Raw genomic sequence first — 20,719 nt, forward strand, 5'->3', positions numbered from 1 at the left:
CTTAGCCGACGTAGAGGCTTGCAAAATGTCGAGCAACTTGTGTTGTTGCTCTCTAATCTCCTCCAGAGGGATCTGGAGAGAATCTGCAACCCTGCGGAATGTTCTTGGAACTGCCTAAAATTGTCCTCCAGTGTTGGAAGTGGTGGCATGTTGGCCTCATCGGGGGAAGATGAGAAGAAGTGGGTTGGTGGTATAACTTCTTCCTCCGTTTCTTCCTCCTGCTCCTCTAGCAGTTCTTGTTTGGTGTCAGGTGGTTAAGAGACTGTTGAAGACAGGGATCATATTTGTCTCTGCTCCATGGGCGGTTTGGAAAAGTGTGCCCTATATGCAGCCCATGGATCCCAACAGGGCCAATGTGAGGGGAATTGGCATGTGGGGTTGCATCAGGGGGGTCTGTACCAGAGAACTGGATCACTTGTGGTCTCTGGGTATTGAGGATGATAAGATAATTCCCTGTGTGGCTGCCCTTTATGAGGGTTGAGTGCGCGGTGTACCCTCCTCCTCTTCCTTGCTAGAGAAGGGTGATGCGGTCCTTGGTGGTGAAGGGGACTGGCATTGTGTCTCCAGGGAAGAGGCATGAACTGCAGGGAGCTAGCTATGGAGAAGCAGTGACTCTGGAGTATCAGAGATGATTGGGACTTGTGGGTACCGAAACTCCTGTAGTACTAGCAGGAGCATCATCAGCACCGGTGACTGTGTAGAGCAGGAGTGGGCAAACTTTTTGGCCTGAGGGACACATTGGGGTTGCAAAACTGTATGGAGGGCCGGGTAGGGAAAGCTGTGCCTCCCCAAACAGCCTGGCCCCCGCCCCTATCTGACCCCTCCCACTTTCCGCCCCCCTCAGAACTCCCAACCCATCCAACCTTGTCCCCTGACTGCACCTTCCCGAGACCCCCCGACCCTAACAGCTCCCCCGGGTCCCCACCCCCATCCAACCCCCCTGCTCCCTGTCCCCTGACTGCCCCAACCCTTATCCACATCCCTGCCCCCTGACAGCCCCCCTGGAACTCCCACACTTATCCAACCCCCCGCCCCGTTCCCTGACCGCCCCCCCCCAGAACCTCCGCCCCATCCAACCGCCCCCTGCTCCCTGTCCCCTGACTGCCCCCTGGAATCCCCTGCCCCTTATCCAACCCCCTGACCCCCTTACCATGCTGCTCAGAGCAGCATGTCTGGCAGCCGCGCCACCCGGCCGGAGCCAGACACGCTGCCCCGCAGGAGCGCGCAGCCCCGCCGCCCAGAGTGCTGCCCGCACAGCAGCGTGGCTGCAGGGGGAGGGACAACAGCAGGGGAAGGGCCGGGGACTAGCCTCCCTGGCTGGGAGCTCAAGGAACGGACAGGACGGTCCCCCGGGCTGGATGTGGCCTGTGGGCTGTAGTTTGCCCACCTCTGGTGTAGAGGATGGAGTGTATTCTCTTGAGCGGCCAGTAGATGGTGCTGAGGCTTGCATCATTGCCGAAGACTTGGCTGGCATCGAGGGTTTGGTCAGTGCCAAGGATGTGGTTGGTGGCAACGCACTCAAGAGTTGTTTTAGTTGAGGCAGTTGGTACCAATTTAGAAATTCTTGCACTGTCCTACTCAGTCCTGAGGGGCAGTATTTCTGCCTGTGGTCCTGCCTGTTTAGGGTCCTTGGACTTCTCCTTAGTGCTGGTACCAGAGGTGCCCGGAAGGTTGTGGGAACTAAGTCTCACCGCTGAAGACATTGAGGCTACTGACCTCGCAGGGGATGCCTTACTCTGAGGCAGCTCCGTAGAGGGTGAGTTAGTGGCCCGTTTCTTTTTGTCTGGGTGGGAGAGAGCAGATTTCCTCTTGGTGCGTTGTGAATGAGGGTCGGCTGATGACTGTGCCAATGGTGACTGCTGTGTTGGAGAGGTACTGGAGCCAGGGTCTGAGACTGGATGCAGAGAGCTCTCCACTCGTAAGAGTTTTACCCTCAGTTCATGGTCCTTTCTGGACCGGGCCTTCAACTTGAGGCAGTGGGTACACTTCTGAGAGACATGTCCCTCACCAAGACAGCATATGCACTGTGAATGACCGTCGCTCAGGGGAATGGCCTCATGACACGAGAGGCACCTCTTGAAACCAGGGGATCTCCCAAGAAGGGAGAGCTTCCCAATAGGGTAGGGCGTCGCAAAGGAAACCTACACTAAGCTAAAGAATAATGGGGAGGAAAGAGCAATGCAATTATTTTTTTAAGTGGGAAGAAAAAGGAAACAGCTAATATCTATGAAATTATAATGGAAACACTACTATTACTAACGGCTACGGATGTCTTAAGGGCTCTGCTCAAGATTCCGTCCCAGATCAAAGATGGTTGAGAAGGAACTGAGGGCGGTTGAACTACACAATGCTATATAGATGCCGCTCACGGTGCGAGATGGGGAGGAGCGCATGTGCGGCCCAACAGGCATTGCTACCGAAGATCTCTGATCTCAGGTGCAGGGGACGCTACTGCACCCACAAGGACACTATTCAAAGAAGAACTGATACTTTTTTGTTTGCAAACTTCCAGTAAAGTCAATTTTGTGCTTGTTTCCTTATATGTATTTGCATTCAGTCATTACATGACTTTGGTTTAGACACCTCTCTCTCTAAAAGGAAGGTAGAATCATTAGAATTGTATTAAGATTCTACATTGGAAAGGAAAGAAATGCCCAGAAGAAAAGACCTGTCCCTCCTGACATCTGTGATTAAGAAGCGGTCCTTTGTACTTTGTCTATTCCTTACAAACCTTCCAGCAATCCAAGATATCTATGAGTCTACAGTATCTATTTATATATGGGGACATGAGAACTATTAAACACTTTTGGTACAGCGAGTACATTTTTTTTTTAGCTCCTTTGGCAGCTGACTAAGTAAAGGAAGGAAATGGATAAGAAGGAATTAATGTTCATCCCCCTTGAACATGGGATGCATGATTCAGACTTTAGTTATCTAATCAAAGGGATAAGATATGAACGATTCACTATAAGATTTCTGCAAGACAGGAAAACTTGATTTGGATTTGAAGTCCATACAGGCTTCTCTGCAGAGCTTCAAAAGCACAGCTTTTAAAACTTACTGTTAAAAATTCCCAGAAAAGCTAATTAAACACTCCTCTCTCTCTCTCTCTCTCTCTCCCCTTCCCCTCACCCCCGGTTACAACATACTTCTAGAGGAGAGGTCCCACGAGTCATAAATACTGAATGAGTGCAGTTGCCTACTAAAAGTAGGGTTGAATCCAACTTTGAGCAATTCAAAATACAAATTAAGATTTAAAATTAAGATTACAACACCCCAATTTTCAAGATATAAAAGTTTTAGTTTAACAGCACACATATTCTTCCATTCCAGATTTAAAAAATTTTTCTAGACAAGTGATGGTAAAAGCTAACATTACTCATTTGATAAAAATAAGCTCTCTGTTTTAAAAAGTTATTTTAATATACATAAGATATGAATATCTCACAGAAGATGCATAATAAACATTAAAGATATTACATTCATTGCAAGGGATAATATTTCTTCAAAGTCATACTCTTGAATACATCCCATTCAGGTATACCACTACTTTAAAAAGCCTTCATTTTAACTATGTGGATAATCAGAAATGCAAATAAATACAGGTTGAACCTCTCTAGTCCGGCACTCTCTGGTCTGGCAACATCTGTGATCTGGTATGATTTTAGTTAGCTGGATGTCCGCTTATCATGGGTGAGGCCAAGTTTCCCGTGGTCTGGCAAAGTCCTGCCAGTCCTGGCTCTCAGTGTTCTGTGCTGTTATTTAGCTCTAATTTACCCCTAAATATGTCTTCTAAGAAACCAGCAAGCAGTGGAAGTGTTGGTAATTCTGCTAAGCATAAGCATGTGTCAATATTCATACAGCAAAAGGTGGAATTGCTGCAGAAATTGGAAAAGGGCACATTGGTACATGCTTTGTGTGAGTTTTACAATGTATGGTCATCTACAGTGTATGATTTGAAGAAGCAAAAGAATCAAATCCTTAAGTTTTTTGCCAAAAGTGACAGTAAAAAAAAGTATGAGTGTTCGTAAGACATCGAAGGAGGGGAAAAGCAGCGATTTAGATAGTGCGCTTATACATTGGTTCAAGCTTCGTAGGAACGAAGATGTTAGCGTTTCAGGCGAGATGATGGCACAAGCAAAAATATTCCACAAAGAACTTAACCTGCAACATGAGTGTGACTATTCACAAGGATGGCTACAGAAATTTAAAAACAGGCATGGCATTAGTCTACTTCGTGTGTGCAGTGAAAAAAGAAGTGCAGATACGGAAGCTGCCACTAAGTAAGTTGACGAATTTGCACAGTTAGGGTTTGTCTACATTACCCGCTGGATCAACGGGCAGCGATCGATCCAGCGGGGATTGATTTATCGCATCTAGTCTAGACACAATAAATCGACCGCCGAGTGCTCTCCCGTCAACTCCGGTACTCCACCAGGCCGAGAGGCGCAGGCGGAGTCGACGGGAGAGCGTCAGCTGTCGACTTACTGCAGTGAAGACACCGTGGTAAATAGAAGTAAGTACGTCGAGTTCAGCTACGTTATTCACGTAGCTGAAGTTGCGTAACTTAGATCAATCTCTCCCCTCCCCCCAGGGTAGACCAGGCCTTAGTTGCAAATGAGAAATTATCCCCAGAGCAGGTATACAATGCCAATGAAACTGCTCTCTATTGGTGTTGTATGCCTAAAAAAAGTTAGCTACTGATGCAGAGGGGCCACCATCTAGTACGAAGGAGTAGAAGGACAGGGTAACTGTCCTTGGTTGTAGCAACGCAGCAGGCACGTACAAATGCAAGCTCGTGGTTATTGGGAAAAGTGTGAACCCAAGTGCATTCAAAGGGGTGAAAATATTCCCAGTGGTATACCGTGGCAACAAAAAGGGATGGATAACGACTAATCTATGTCTCGAGTGGTTTGAGAAATATTTTGTACTGGAAGCAAGAGCCTTCCATAGGTCTGGATCCGAAGTGCCAAATTGTGCTGATTTTCGACAATTGCTCTGTCCACCCTAAAGCAAAGCTGCTTGTCAAAGATAATGTGGTGGGACTGTATTTACCCCCAAACTGTACCGCACTGATTCAGCCTGGTGATCAGGGTATCTTACGATCCCTGAAGTGAATGTACATGTCTGAGTTTATGCACCAATTGCTAGTATCGCTTAATGATGGGAAGAGTTTGACAACATTTAGGAAAGAATTTCACCTCAAGGATATGATTTGGACACTAGCTAGAGCCTGGGAAAGAGTAACTCCATCTACTCTGAAGAATGGATGGCACAAATTGTGGTGAGCCCTAATGTTTGAGGACAGTCCTGACGTCAATGACGAGTCCGAGTTCGCTGGATTTCAAGTGTCTGAAAACCAAAAAATTGTTAGTGAGTTAATGGAGTATGCCAGCGGTATGTCTCACCCTGTAGTGCTTGAGCTGGCCAAGCATTTGGGAGAGGAAAATTTACTAGATGGATGGAAGTCGACAAAGATGCACCAATTGCTAGTCATATGACGGATGAAGAACTTGTGCAAATGGTACAGCAGGAAAAAAATGAAGATAACGAAGAAGCCAGTGATGGTGATGAAGATGATGAGGAATATGTCGCAGAAAAAATTTCTACATGATACGAGAAAAACTCATTAAAGAAAAACCAGAATACATGAGACAAGCCAAGCTGGAAGATTAGATAAAGGTAGTGAAGAGGAGCGGTGAGCAGCACTCTACAGTCGAAAATCCTGTTGCCTCCACTTCATTTACCCCGGATATACACCTACAGCAGAGACCCCGGATGTAACTCAAATGTAATTTGAGTTAGCAGTTCTTGTCACATCACTTTGGAAGCGGAATTCAGGCATCATTTTAGGTGAGTAAATTATAGATTTACCTGTATTATCGTCTATTTCTTTTTCATATTATTTGATGTTTTTTACGCTTTATTTACTTATTTCCTTGTGCCAATACAGTAAAATTGTATAACAACACTAACACTTTGTTATGAAGAGAGACGGTAAGCCTTGGCTAGGCGGCGTTGCAAGCGTGTTTCATTTATTCGCCTCGGCGAGATAAAAATAAAAAGAGACCCGCTTGCCACAATATTGACCTCCCGTGGTTCAGCAAATTCTCCGGTTCGGCACCGGTCAGTTCCCGAGGGTGCCGGACTAGAGAGGTTCAACCTATATTGTCTCGTGAGGGAAAAATACATTTTATGATTACTTTGTCCTAAAGTCATACATCCATGGATTACTTATGAGACATGAGAGGACAACTCACATGCAGTACCACTTGTCAAATCTCAAGTCATTTCCTAAAGGGATTATAATTCTTTGTAATACTATAATAGTAGGGGGCAGGGGGTTAATGGCTGAAAACTTTCTTCTCTTTGACAGTATAACATGTTATAACCATATTATCTTTTCTTAAGATGAATATTTTAACAAACTTTATAACACTGAATTAACTTGCAAACATTTAAGCAAGTTATCCCTAAACAACGAAAGTAACTACTCCGCACTAAGATTTATGGGTTAATCATCAAGAATTCTCTTAAAAAACAAAATCCTGAAGTTGTGACTCTTTATTTAGACCAATATCTAGACAGTGGCTTTCAAACTGCAGGTCGTGACCCAGTACTGGGTCACAGAATGTAAGGAACTGGGTCGTGGTGGCTCTGGTCAGCATCGCCGACCGGGCCGTTAAAAGTCCCGTTGACGGTGCTGCCCGGCTAAGGCAGGCTAGTCCCTACCTGTTCTGACACCAGGCTGTCCCCCGGAAGTGGCCAGCAGCAGGTCCGGCTCCTAGGCGGGGGGACCATGGGACTCCATGCACTGCCCCCTCCCCAAGCACTAGCCCGGCCAATGGGAGCTGGGGGGGGGGGGGTGGTGCCGCCCGCGGGCAAGAGCTGCACGGAGCCGCTGGCACGCCTCTGCCTAGGAGCCGGACCTGCTACTGGCCACTTCCGGGGCGCAGCGCGGTCTGCGGTGCCAGGACAGGCTGGAAGCCTGCCTTAGCACCCCTGCTGCACCGCTGACTGGGAGTCGCCTGAGGTAAGCCTGCACCCCAACCCTATGCCCCAATCTGCTGCCCCAGCCCTGAGCCCCCCCAAACCCAGAACCCCTTCTTGCACCCCAAGCTCCTCAACCCTGGCCCCACTCCAGAGCCTGCACTCCCAGCCCAAAGCCCTGACACCCTCCCGCACCCCAAGCCCCTGCCCCAGCCCAGAGCCCCCTCCCACACTCTGAACCCCTCATTCCTGGCCTCATCTGGCAGCCCTCACCCCCGTACTCCAACTCTCTGCCCTAGCCCTGAGCCCCTCCCACATACCAAGCCCCTCTGCCCCAGCTCCGTTGGGTCATGGGCATCAATAATTTTCTTCAACTGGGTCACCAGAAAAAAAGTTTGAAAACCACTGATCTAGGAAATATGACACTTCTGAAAAGAAAGGAAAAGTATTTTAAACCCTATTTTGATCAAACAAATGTTAAGACCCAAGACAACAGAACAGATCACTCTAAGGTCATCAACAAACCAAGTTATTGAACTAATGTGTTAAAATATTCTAAGAATAAAGTGCCATTATAGTCAACCAACCCATGCATAAGTTAAAAACATTAGAGGGTAGTGTTAACTGCCCCTAAGAACTGTTCTTCAGTTCCTGTTTCCGTTGAAAGGATCAGAAACCATAGGTATGGGGCTCATTTCTCCTTCCTGGTAGCTGTCCCTTTGGGAGAGGACAAGCAGCAGGGAGGAGAGTATTTGAGAAACACACAATCCTCAATCCTATATTGAGGCGGATTTAAGAGAACTCTATATCTATTTTGCTCGGCAGAGTTCTGAAAGTCCACATGGCAAAAAAACACGGCACTCTGAAATGTATTCCAGAATAATTTTAAATTACAATTGACAAAGTAACATTTGTGGCCACTAGTAGTAGAAAAGCTTTTACATTTCACATTACTTTAATGTAGCATTTTATATTTAGCATGTGATTTGAATGTAGCTATATAATTTGCAATGATTAATGTATCATTTCTATGTAGGTAGTATTTTATCTAGTTTCTATGCAAGACAGACATTTATAACTATATGCGTTTCACACATCTACTACAGGACCTAGCAGGTAAGAGTCCAATCCATTAAATGGAGATTTCCTCAAGTTCTATGGAAAAAAATCAGCTTTTTAGCTTTCTTTTCTGTATCTCATCTTTTGCCAGTAGGACAAGTGGCTATTTTTGCCTGTTTTGGGGATGGGAAGGACCCTATACATTAGAACATGAACAAAGGCCACACTAGTGTCATTCCATGTGTCATTCATTTTTTCTTACAGATAGTTTTACTTTTCTACAATTGCTGCTCCTATTGCAAGCCCAAATACATGAAATCCCCCAAAGGCTACTTCATGCTTCTCTTTTAATCAGCCCAAAGGGAGTACTTGTTCAGCAAACTAGTGGCAGCCTTTCACATAGAGGTTAAAAGGGTTGCTCTTTGGGGCTTGCCTGGTCTCCATTGGCTTGGACAATGGGATTCCTGATTTTGGCCCTGAACCCTAGTCTTCAACATGGCAGCAGCGTATGTTGTAAATCTCCACTATAATAGTAGGGATTGAATCAATAATCCTGATGTCTTAATATGACCTAGTGAGAAAGTCAAACTATACCCTGAAATTATCTAAGTGATCTTGGCTATTCTCCATGACAGTACAATGTGAGAATACTAAGCCAGCAAAAATAAAGTATATGAAATGTGATCTTTTCCAGACCAGTTCTTAAACTTGTAGACTGAGGAAGCTGAATATTTATTCAAAACTTTCCATTTTCACTCACTTGTCTGTGAGCCTTCTTTCTTAATTTAGGTTCTCCACTTTAATGCTCTGAGTGACACCTACTGGTATATTATAGAAATATTCTATGCAGCATCTTGCCTTTAGAAGTTACTACAAGGTCACCTATACTTTTCCTGACACACATCCTCCTTTTTTGGCTTCATTCATTGACTGTGTTTATCCAAAGAATTTGTTTTTATTGTTTGTGATTTAGCAGTCAATTACATTTACAATAGGCTAGTTTGTATGTTCAATTATTTCTTGGCACTTGTTTTAGTTATTTCCCTGCACATCCCCACATAACTGATATTTAGATGTGGGGAAGGGCTGCAGAAAAGGAAAATGATGTTGTTTTCCTGGGTTTGCCCAGCTCACCCCTCTGTGCAAGAGGTGGAGATGGAATTGTGGTAGGGTGACCAGAGAGCAAGTGTAAAAATTGGGACGGGGTGGGAGGTAACAGGTGCCTATATAAGAAAAAGCCCCCAAAATCAGGACTGTCCTTATAAAATCGGGACATCTGGTCACCCTAAATGGTGGGTGCAAGTGGCCCAGTTCTGAGCATCCCAAAAAGCATCAACTAACTAGTAGAGGGGGATAAAGTTCCTGCAAAGGGTGTAGCTATAGTCTACATTGTATTTTGTAAAGCACACCGTTGTTTGGGGAATCTGGTGAATTCAATTTACAAAAATTTGCTCAGATGATCCTTAGATAGGATGATTTAGCAACATCCAGAGGAGATGAAGTCTATCACAGGCAAGGAAATCCCCCTCATTGCCTCATCAGCTTGAACAATGTTTTTTGTGAGATATTACATCTGTATATTGCTCTTTTTCTGTATAAAATCCCACCTGGATTATAGGTAGAGAAAAAGTAGAAGAAATACAAATAATTTTTGAAAACACTAAAATTTCCTAAAGTAGTTGCCTGTAAAAACATGTCTATATATAGAATACAGTAACGCCTCACTTAAAGTCGTCCCGGTTAACATTGTTTTGCTGTTCTGTTGCTGATCAATTAGAGAACATGCTCATTTAAAGTTGTGCAATGCTCCCTTATAACGTCGTTTGGCAGCTGCCTGCTTTGTCCACTGCTTGCAGGAAGAGCAGCCCGTTGCAGCTAGCTGGTGGGGGCTTGGATCCAGTGTGGAACGGTAGCTCCCCTATCAGCTCCCCGTTCCCCTAAGTTCCCTGTGCAGCAGCTGCCCAGCAGTCTATCAATTGCCGGCAGTTCGGCTGTACCTCCCCCTACTGCCATGTGCTGCTTCTGCCCTCTGCCTTGGAGCTGCTCCCCGGAGCCTCCTGCTTGCTGCGCGGGGGGTAGGCGGGCTAATGTCAGGGTGTCCCCCTCCCCCCTGCACCCACTTACCCCATTTCCCTAGAGCAGGGGGGACACACAACAGGGCCCAGGACAGAGGGAGCTTCCTGGCAGCAGCTGCTGTCTCAGCTTGCTGATCTACTTAAAAAGGCAGTGTACTTAGAGTAGGGTCAGCGTACTTAAAGGAGCCTCACACGGTGTGTGTCTCTGTATGCCATGCTGTCTTCCCTCCCTCCATTTGTGCTGCCTTGTAGAGTGTGAGGCTACAACAACAACGAGTTAACCCTTGAGGGTTCAGCCAATTGCTAGTTCATCATTTATCAGTAAGGCATTCCCTGGGAAATATCCCACCCGTTGACTTCACCACCTCAACCAAGCTTCACAATCATCATTGCTGTGTACCAGTATTAAATTGTTTGTTTAAAACTGAGAGAGAGAGAGAGAGAGAGAGAGAGAGTGAGTGTGTGTATGTATTTATATAATATAGTCTTTAATCTGGTGAAAAAAATTTCCCTGGAACCTAACCCCCCCATTTACATTAATTCTTATGGGGAAATTGGATTCGCTTAACATTGTTTAGCTTAAAGTCGTATTTTTCAGGAACATAACTACAACGTTAAACGAGGAGTTACTGTAGAATGGTGTGGTACAGAAGTTCAATTAGCATTTGTGAGTAATATGGGGCTCTGTCAAACTCATGCTGACAAAATCTAGAAGTTGAATCATACAACACTATCACAAGTTAGTTACATACAATAATGGCAGATTCCAGATTATGGAATTTTTTAAGCAAATACTTCCTCCAGCAAGAGTCATTCTAGTTAGAGCAAGGCAAAGAGGCAAATCTTGCATTGCCCTTTGAACATTGTCCTATATGGGTTTGTTCTAATTTTTTTCCAGTACAGAATGTGTTTTATGTTTTTCTCCTTCCCTTTCTTCCTTTCATTTTTGTTTGACTGTTAGCCTTGGTTTCTTTAACTCAGTGTCTCTCAGACTCTCTCTACTTCTCTCTAACCACTCCATCTTTACTTTTACTTTCCCCCTCCTTTCTTCTAGCGACCTTTCCCTCCAGTCTATTGCATCATCATGCCTTCTTTTCCCCAAACTCTCCAATTATCCCCACTGCCAATCAAGAAAGGGGTTGCTGGTGACAGGAAGCTGTGGTGGCCTGGACTGGATTCCAACAGGAAAGAGGCAGTCGTAACCTGCAAACTGTTCTTGGACTTGGAAAGGTCAAGAATTTCAATCCCCATCAGAGGAAAGGAATGAAATAGAACCACAGGAATATACTCTCTCTTTCAAGGATGAAGGGAGTTAGGTGGTGAACCATTTGGCACTTTGGCTTTTCTCTTACACCTTGTTAAAACGTTGTCTCTCCCCTCCTCCTGTCCAGCTGGCCCCTGCATCTTCCTTTTTCCTGTAACGGTGTGTGTATTTGGGGATGCTTTAGCCCCAGCATCCAGACACCTGTGCTACCAACGCAACATAGAAATCTGGAGTTGCCAAATTTGAAAATATGGTTACAGTTAGATCTATGAATGGAAAAAGTTTGTTATACTATTACATGCAAAAAACTATGTTAAAGAACATTAAGGTTGCAAAAATCAAGCACTCAAAAGTTAGCAAATGCCAGAATTAAAGTTACCTGTGAAACCTTAATTTGGCTGCCTTGTGAAGATGCATTGTAATACAATCTTTAAATACATCACAAGCTAGTAATGTGATCTAATTATTTTTGACTCTCGACTCCTATATATACACAATACAATAACTGTGAAAGTTGTTATAGTTTAAATCAAAATACAGGGAGACCAGAATTAATTGCTACAACATTAACAACACTGTGTGGCAGCAATATTATGTGTATCACAATTGAAAAGATCTGGTTTTCCATTTCTCTGTGCCTAAAATGAATATAATTATACTCACAGGATTTGACTTCATCTCTATAAGGTTGTCTAGGATACGTGTGACTGGTAGATTCTGTGGAAGAGAATTTGAAATTAGTGAGTTGCAAAAATGTTTACTAAGAAATATGCAGAAGCTGTTCTGCAGCCCAACTATATTATACGGAATGTTGAATTTTGTAATTTACAGCACACTCAAATCTCTTACTTTGAGCTCTCTTACTTTGAGCTGTAACGTTCTGTAGGGAAAAATAACTGTTCTAGGTTATTTTATGTATAGAATAGTTAATAGGTCCAGAAATTTTAAAGTAACTCAAATAAATACCAATGATTTTTTAAAAGGGGTAGGTAAAATTGCTTTTTAAAGAGTAACCATATACTTGCAGTATAAATGACTTATTTTAGATTAAAATAAACTGAAACAATGAAGAACTAGAGTAAAATCTCCACAGAAGAACACAGTGCACCTCCTAGAGCAGACTACATTTGAGAAACATGCTCCTTCCCTTTCTTTTGCTATTCTTCCTTGGTCAAACAAGCAGCTGCCACCAGCAAACAACAGATTTAAATTTCAATGGATTTCACAACCCTCACCACTCAAATCATAAGAATTATACAAGTTCATGTACCACATTCTTGAAATTGTTTGCCATACCATAGGCCTAGCGAGCTTGGTCTTATTTAGCAGTTTTTAAGCAGGCAAGGACATGCTTTAAAAACTTGATTTGTTTCAAAAATCCGCAGTTTGCTTCTCTAGATATACAGCAATTCTTTTTTTCCAAAGATTGTGGCTGAATCCTTAGCTGCACTCAGTAAGCTGAGGCAGGAGCCACAAAGGAGCCATTTGCAACTTCTGGATCCTAGGACCTGTTCTATCCACTGCACAGTTTAGGGCAGTCCTAGATTATTTTGGCTTGTAACAGTCCCTAAAGACTGATATGAGGGTCGAGGATGGCAACAACCGCCTCCAATCTGGTGCAACCAGAATTTTCCTGAGGAGGGGGCCCAGAGCTCTCCCTCTACTACACCTGCACTCAGCCCTGAGCTCTCCCCCACCACTTCCCCATACCCAGGCCTGAACTCTCTCATGCTGCGTCTGCAACCAGAACTGTGCTCTCCCCACTGCACCCAGCTCCACACATATTCCCCTCCTGATGCCTCTCACTCTTCCCCACACATTACCCAGTACCCAGCCCCAAGCTCTTACCCAGATAGGTGGTCAGGTTGAAGAGCACCATACCCACTAGGGGCCAGGCAGTTCTGGGAGCCCAGACCCTACCCTCTTTCTAGATCTCTGTTGCCCCAGGAAGCACCAAAAGCCTGCATCCAGTCCTCCCACCCTGTTGGTGCCCCCGGTCTGCTTCTCCCTGGGGGTGCCCAATGTCCATAGGTGCCGAAAGGAGTACAAGAGTGGGGGATAGGATAGCCGTGGGACAAGGAAAAGGCCAACATCTTCTGTTAGGAATTACAAAAGTTAACAAAATATACTATCAAGTTTATGAAAGACATTTATTTGTTAATATCAGGTTCTTTCATCATTCATGCCACAGATGTTCTCCGTATAAAGAGCAAACAGAAGTTCCATTTACATTTGCAACACTGGCAGAAGATATAACAAGCAAGTGAAGACAATGATGATACAATAAATGGTTAACACTTTTATGTAATGTGTGCTGCTGTTGAGCTTCTCCTGTAGGCCAAACTAGTTGAATTTCAGGAAATGTGTTCAGCCAGCTGAAGGATCTGATATCCAAGTGTATTTACAAAGTTCTTTTCTAATGGCCAACACAAATATAAGACTGGAGCAGAAACTCAACTGAGTAGCTTTAATTCTACTTGCCTGGGATTAGCTAAAAAAGGATTTAAATCTCATCCTGCAAAATAAGATCTTCCAAATTCTCTTGATAGACCATTATCTTTGGTCCTAATTCTATTTCAATATCAGTGCAATACATAATGAGCTGTGTGTGTTTATTCAAATATTAATCTTTTTTATCTAACTCATTTATAAAAAAAGCAATCTACTGAACTTTTTACCATTACTCTATACTGCTTCATTGTCTTTACCGTATCAAGTGTAAAGCTCTCGGTGAAAGCCAGAGGGTTTTTTTTTTTTTGTTAATCATTATTACAGTATAATATACCCAAATTAAAAGCCAATTCAACAATGTAGGATGGGATTCTCAATGAAATCTTTGATCTTTATCCATTCGATATTAAAGATGCCTTATAATTCAAGTTTTAGCTGTACTTACTTTCTGTATTGCTAAATTTGCCATAAACACACCACATACAGGTGGCAATGTACATGTGCCATATAAAATGTACCACATGGTTCTGCACTTTATCATACAATTTTAATTGCCTCATCTGTATTCTGCTCACTAATCCATAAAACTGAGGCATAACAAACGAAATAGAAGAGGCAATGAGAAGGCCAGGAGCAAGTGACAAGGAGCTAGAAACACAGGACAAAAGATTTTTTCTTTAAACTAAATAGAATGCAGTTTGAGAGCATTCACCACTACAATGTTATAGCATCAGGAAAACAGTGAGTCTCAAGGTTAAAGATAGCAACAAGGTCCTTTCCAGATTGTTTTAAGCCATTTTTGGTCATGAACCTCAAAATTTGGAGAACCACCGATCTGAAGGCATGAAAAAGATGTGAACAAAGTGGTAAGATTTTAAGTAGGAAATGGGAAATCTGGAGATGCTAGATGCTTGCTCTATAATTGAACAACAACATAAAACCAAACCAAGATTAAAACATGGTAATCTAAGGCTAGGAATATGGTAAAACAAGCACAAAAATTGTAGCCTTGTACCATCAAAGGGTGAAAAACTAAACTAAATGCATCCAAAGATATTGTGCTGGAAGAGAGGCAATAATTCCCTTTAGAGATCTGCTGAGAGAAGGAAGGTCAGAGAGGAAGGACAGTCCAGTGGTTAGGGTACTAGCTTAGGACTTTTAAAACCTGGATTCAATTCCCTGCTCCACTAGAGACTCCTGTGTGATGCTGTGTGTCACTTAGCTTCTCTGTGCCTCACTTCCTCATCCAGAAAATGGGGATAATAGCACTTCCCTAACTCACAGGGAAGTTGTGAGGATAAATACATTAGGTGCTTAACGACTTCTTTGTTTCGGTTTTCACCAAGAAGGCTGGTGGTGACTGGATGTGTAACATAGTAAATACCAGGGAAAATGAGGTAGGATCAGAGGTTAAAATACGGAAAGAACAAGTTAAAAATTACTTCGACAAATTAGATTTTTCAAGTCACCAGTGCCTGATGAAATGCATCCTAGAATACTCAAGGAGCTGACCGAGGAGATATCTGAGCCATTAATGATTATCTTTGAAATGTCATGGAAGACGGGAGAAATCCCAGAAGACTGGAAAAGGGCAAATATAGTGCCAATCTATAAAAAGGGAAATAAGGACAACTCGGGGAATTACAGACCAGTCAGCTTAACTTCTGTACCCAGAAAGATAATGGAGAAAATAATTAAGCAATCAATTTGCAAACATCTAGAAGATAATAAGATAAGTAGTAACAGTCAGCATGGATTTGTCAAGAATAAATCATGTCAAACCAACCTGATAGCTTTCTTTGACAGGTAACAATCCTTGTGGATAAGGGGGAAAGCGGTAGACGTGGTATATCTTGGCTTTAGTAAAGCTTTTGATACTGTCTCACATGACCTTCTCATAAACAAACTAGGGAAATGCAACCTAGATGGAGCTACTATAGGGTAGGTGCATAACTGGTTGGAAAACCATTTCTAGAGAGTAGTGGTTCAAGGGCATAACGAGTGGGGTCCTGCAGGGATCAGTTCTGGGGCCAGTTCTGTTCAACATCTTCATCAATGATTTAGATAATGGCATAGAAAGTACACCTATAAAGTCTGCGGATGATACCAAGCTGGGAGTGGTGGCAAGTGCTTTGGAGGATAGGATTATAATTCAAAATGATCTGGACAAACTGGAGAAATGGTCTGAAGTAAATAGGATGAAATTCAATAAGGACAAATGCAAAGTACTCCATTTAGGAAGGAACAATCAGTTGCACGCATACAAAATGGGAAATGACTGCCTAGGAAGGAGTACTGCGGAAAGGGATCTGGGAATCATAGTGGACAACATCCTAAATGAGAGTCAACAGTGTAACACTGTTGAAAAAAAACCCAAACATCATTCTGGGATGTATTAGCAGGAGTGTTGTAAGCAAGACACGAGAAGTAATTCTTCTGCTCTACTCCGCGCTAATTAGGCCTCAACTGAAGTATTGTGTCCAGTTCTGGGCGCCACATTTCAGGAAAGATGTGGACAAATTGGAGAAAGTCCAGATAAGAGCAACAAAAAATTATTAAAGGTCTAGAAAACGACCTATGAGGGAAGACTGAAAAAATTGGGTTTGTTTAGTCTGGAAAAGAGAAGATTGAGAGGGAACGTAACAGTTTTCAAGTACATAAAAAGCTGTTACAAGGAGGAGGGAGAAAAATGGTTCTTCTTAACCTCTGAGGATAGGGCAAGAAGCAAGGAACTTAAACAGCAGCAAGGGAGGTTTAGGTTGGATATTAGGAAAAACTTCCTGTCAGGGTGGTTAAGCACTGGAATATATTGCCTAGGGAGATTGTGGAATCTCCATCATTGGAGATTTTTAAGAACAGGTTAGACAAACACCTGTCAGGGATGGTCTAGATAATACTTAGTACTGCCATAAGTGCAGGAGACTGGACTAGATGACCTCTCCAGGTTCAGATTCTATGATTAAAACTATGAAGGGGGCCATATAAATAGCTGGATAGCTTCCCCACTAGAATGAGGAAGGAATGGTAGAAAAATGTTTGAGGGAGAAAGAAAAAGAGCCAACAGAGTTGGAATGGATTGATAATGATACTGATATAAAACAAACAAAGAGGCAAAAGACTTAAAATTGAGGTTTAGGATGTAGTCTCTCTGTGAGGAGATATATTCTGCATAACTCACATGAAAATGTTTGATTTTGATGTAACTTAAATAAGATGGTTTGACAACACTCAAGTTCCTCAAACTCTGAGGGAAATGTTTGGGATCATAGGTGCTGGAACTAGGCTTCAAGTGGTTTCCATCATATACAGGGTTTACAGTTTTGTTCAATGGCTATCAGTACCACCACTATAAAAATTGTTCCAGCACCTATGTTTGGGATAAAAGAAATATAAAGTGGTTAGAACAGGGGTCTTGATATCTGGAACACTGCCACTGATTTTCTGAGGGGTTTTTTTTTTTTTTTTTTTTTGCTTTTAGCACCTTACCAAATCTTTCTGTTCCTCTCTAACTATTTGTATAACCTTTTCTCATTTTCTTAATTTTAACCCTGGTTTGTTTTTATTATATATGCATCATTATGAGATTCAGGTAAAATATTTGAAGTTAAATTTGAGATAAATATAAAACTAGTATCAAAAATGTAAAATTGACTACTAATCAGCAAGTTGAAATGTATATGGAAAAAATTTCAAATTCCTTAATGGGGCAAAGATATACAATATTGCCATGAAATAGAACGCTACTGGTTGGCATTTACAAAAGTATTATTGTTTTCTAGTTCTTCAGATACTTTTGTTTTGAAGAAGTATTAAAATTAAAAAGAAAAAAAATGGTTAAACCAATAGAAAATAACCTAACTACGCTAATATAACTTCAGTAAAAGTGACTTCTTTTTAAAAGAATGGATATGAATGATGACAGGAACAAGCAAAACGTTAAATTAACTATTACCATATAATTTTATTTATGATTTAAAAGCACACATCTAGAAAAGTCAAATGATTGGTAACATTTGTATGCCTTATTCAGTTATGACAGGAATGGATATTATTTCTTGTTTATATTATTTTCTATTATTCTTTGTTTTACATGAATTAGAAACATAACAGAAGTATTAATTTGTATAAGTACCCACTATAAAAGAAGTCTGAGAACAAAACACTTATTCACTTTCCTTACATTAATCTTACTAATATTAAGCAGCTTATGTGAATTTGTTTGTTATTTTAGCTGAATGTTATTTAACTGGCACTAAAGATGTTAACACTAAAGTTGTAATTAAATTCCTGCTTATGACACTAGCCAGCCTGCAAAGTTAATTGTAACTGTTAAGTGAGGTAATTTTATAAACTCATGTTTACATTTGATTACATTTACATTTGTTGTGCTTAAATTGTTTGTGATTAAGCTAATTTTTCGCCATTGAATAGTACTGATGAGTTAAATCTTGTATTTTACTTTTTAGCAGGTTTACAGAGCCCATAATCTTATCTTGAACACCATAAGTAAAAGTGGGCTTCTTGTTATTATTTAATATTTATAATCCAGTAGCATCCAGAAGCTGTGGTCAAACTCAAGTGACAGGCACAGTGCAAACGAAGATAGACATGACGGCCTGCTCTGAAGAACTTGCAATCTAAGAAGGCAAGTAGCATATTAATCTTGGGAGAAAGGGAGGCAAATATACACAATCTATGGTGATAACAGCTAGAGATTAAAAACCCACACACATTTATTATTTTACTTTTTTTTGTTTTAGAATTATTTAAATATCAACTTTCACCAATTGCCCCTGGTCCTAGTCATTCCAAGTGGCAGATTTCTTGTATGTGTTGTGGCAGAAATAGGTCTTGAGTAGAGAACTGAGGGAAGAAAGGACAGTAGCCTTACAGGTTAGTTCAAGGGTGATGGTGATAATTATTAGTAAACATTTATATTATGGTAATGTCCAATCCCCACTGCATTGGAAACTCTCTGGACACAAATAAGAGATCATGCCTGCCCTGGTGGGCCTTCAATATAGAACACCCAAAACACACACGTGTATGTTGATGAATTGGCATAGCTTCGTTAGTTATGTTTTGTTGTTTTTATTTTACTTTTCAATTTTTTAAATTGGAAGTGGAGGTGGATGAATGGCAAGAATGGGGAAGTTAGTAGGAGTAAGGGAGCAGGAAAAGGAAGAGGGACAGTCACAGCTTATCACCTGCCTAGCTATAACTGGACATCACAGCAGAAATGAGGGATTTGAAAGAGTATATGGTAAGCAGCTGTATAAATTATATCATGGAGCTTCCCAGGCAAAAGGGGTATATGGATGTTTGTGGGAGGTGCAGACAGAGCTGGCATCACTGATGGAGCAGGAAGTTGGGGTATGAGAAGGAAGCATAATACAAAAACAGGAATGGAAAGGTATGGGGCAGAATTGAAGGGTATGCAGATACAATTATGATGAGCAGGATATAAGAACCTAAACAGAATAGAATGTCTTGAAGGTTAGGACAAGAAGCATGAATTTGATCTGGGGGAAGAATGAAAGCCAGTTGTGGAATTCTAGAAAGGAAGGAATGTTGTCCAAGTGATAGACAAGGAAGACGATCTTAGCAACCTTGTTTGGGTAGACTGGAGGGTAGTGATGTGGTTGTAAGGGAGAAGTGGTTGCAGTAATCAGGATGAGGGCCTGAGCAAGACTTACAATAAACTCAGGGAGAATTTAGACAATGACTTGACAATGTCTTGCTGAAAGAATATATATCAGAAAAGGAAATTCCAAGGTATAAGTTAGATATAAATTAAATTGAAAAAAAGGTTGAGCAAAAAAGAATATAAATCCCTGAGTGCTGCCCAAGGGGGGGGGGGGGGGGGAAGGCTAACATTAAAACAAACGCCCAACACAAAAAAAACCCCTGCAGCATGCTTAAATATCAGGCAAAAAGGCATCTTATTTGACTATCCCAAGGAGTCTTAAGTCTTAATATATACACTCCTGGGCACAAAAGTTAAAAGCCAGATCAGAAACCTTATAAACCTGCATTTTTACAGCTTTTCAATCAGGCAATGAATCTCCAAAACAAAAAAGTCAGACAGTAAGTTCTGTTTCAACTTGTTGTCAACAAAGCTATTAGGTTTTAAAGCTAGGTATGTGTAATTTCCCTCAACAGTCAGTCACAGTGGGTTTCATATAGAATATCACTATTAGACATTGTTGCAAGAAATAAATGTTTTAAAGAGGTCTTTGGCAAACAATGTAAAAGCAGCACTTTTAAATTATTTTCTTAATTATAAATATTTCATTATGTCTTACTGATCCTAACTGTATAATCTAATGCATAACCTATTCACAACACATTTCTGCAGAATTAGCCTCACAAAGTGTCTTATAAAAGCTATGGAAACCAGTTAAAAAGTTTTGGGAGACAGTTGATATTTTTGATGCACAAAAGGTATTCTGATCATAGGGCAACAGTATGAAAAAATACTCAAGATCAGAATAAAAATCAAATTGATTTTTTTTGCTTTTTACTCAGCTACTAGATCAGCCTTTACCAAGACCTTCTATTTTGGGGGAGGGGAGGGGGAAGTTTTAATTTTATTTAGTTCTTAGGTTGCAGAACCAAAGCTATTTAAAACATACATTGAATTTCTAATTTATTGTTATTAAAACCTGTTTATTCCATTCATTCTTCTATGGCCCATCATTTTAATGGTATTACTGCAACATTTTCATCATACAATGTTCAGGAAATTCAAATGAATGTTTTCTATAGCAATTTAGCCCATCTAAATCCACCTAGGAGTTGACTTTTAACTTGTGATAACCATAACTTGAGTTTAAGACTTCAGCCACAAGAGTGAATTTACATATAAACTGTATAAAGC

General features: G+C 41.6%; 1 protein-coding gene across 1 annotated transcript in view; it reads right to left on the reverse strand.

Annotated features, from left to right (window-relative positions):
• SCFD1 (sec1 family domain containing 1) overlaps positions 1 to 20,719 on the reverse strand; it is a 151,860-nt gene that overhangs the window by 33,565 nt on the left and 97,576 nt on the right. Inside the window, exon 20 of the mRNA XM_065402604.1 lies at positions 12,052 to 12,105. Coding sequence (XP_065258676.1) covers positions 12,052 to 12,105 — 54 coding nt within the window. The remainder of the gene's footprint in view (positions 1 to 12,051; positions 12,106 to 20,719) is intronic.

This window comes from Emys orbicularis, chromosome 4 (genome assembly GCF_028017835.1).
Source record: "Emys orbicularis isolate rEmyOrb1 chromosome 4, rEmyOrb1.hap1, whole genome shotgun sequence".
In the NCBI taxonomy this organism is placed as follows: domain Eukaryota; kingdom Metazoa; phylum Chordata; order Testudines; family Emydidae; genus Emys; species Emys orbicularis.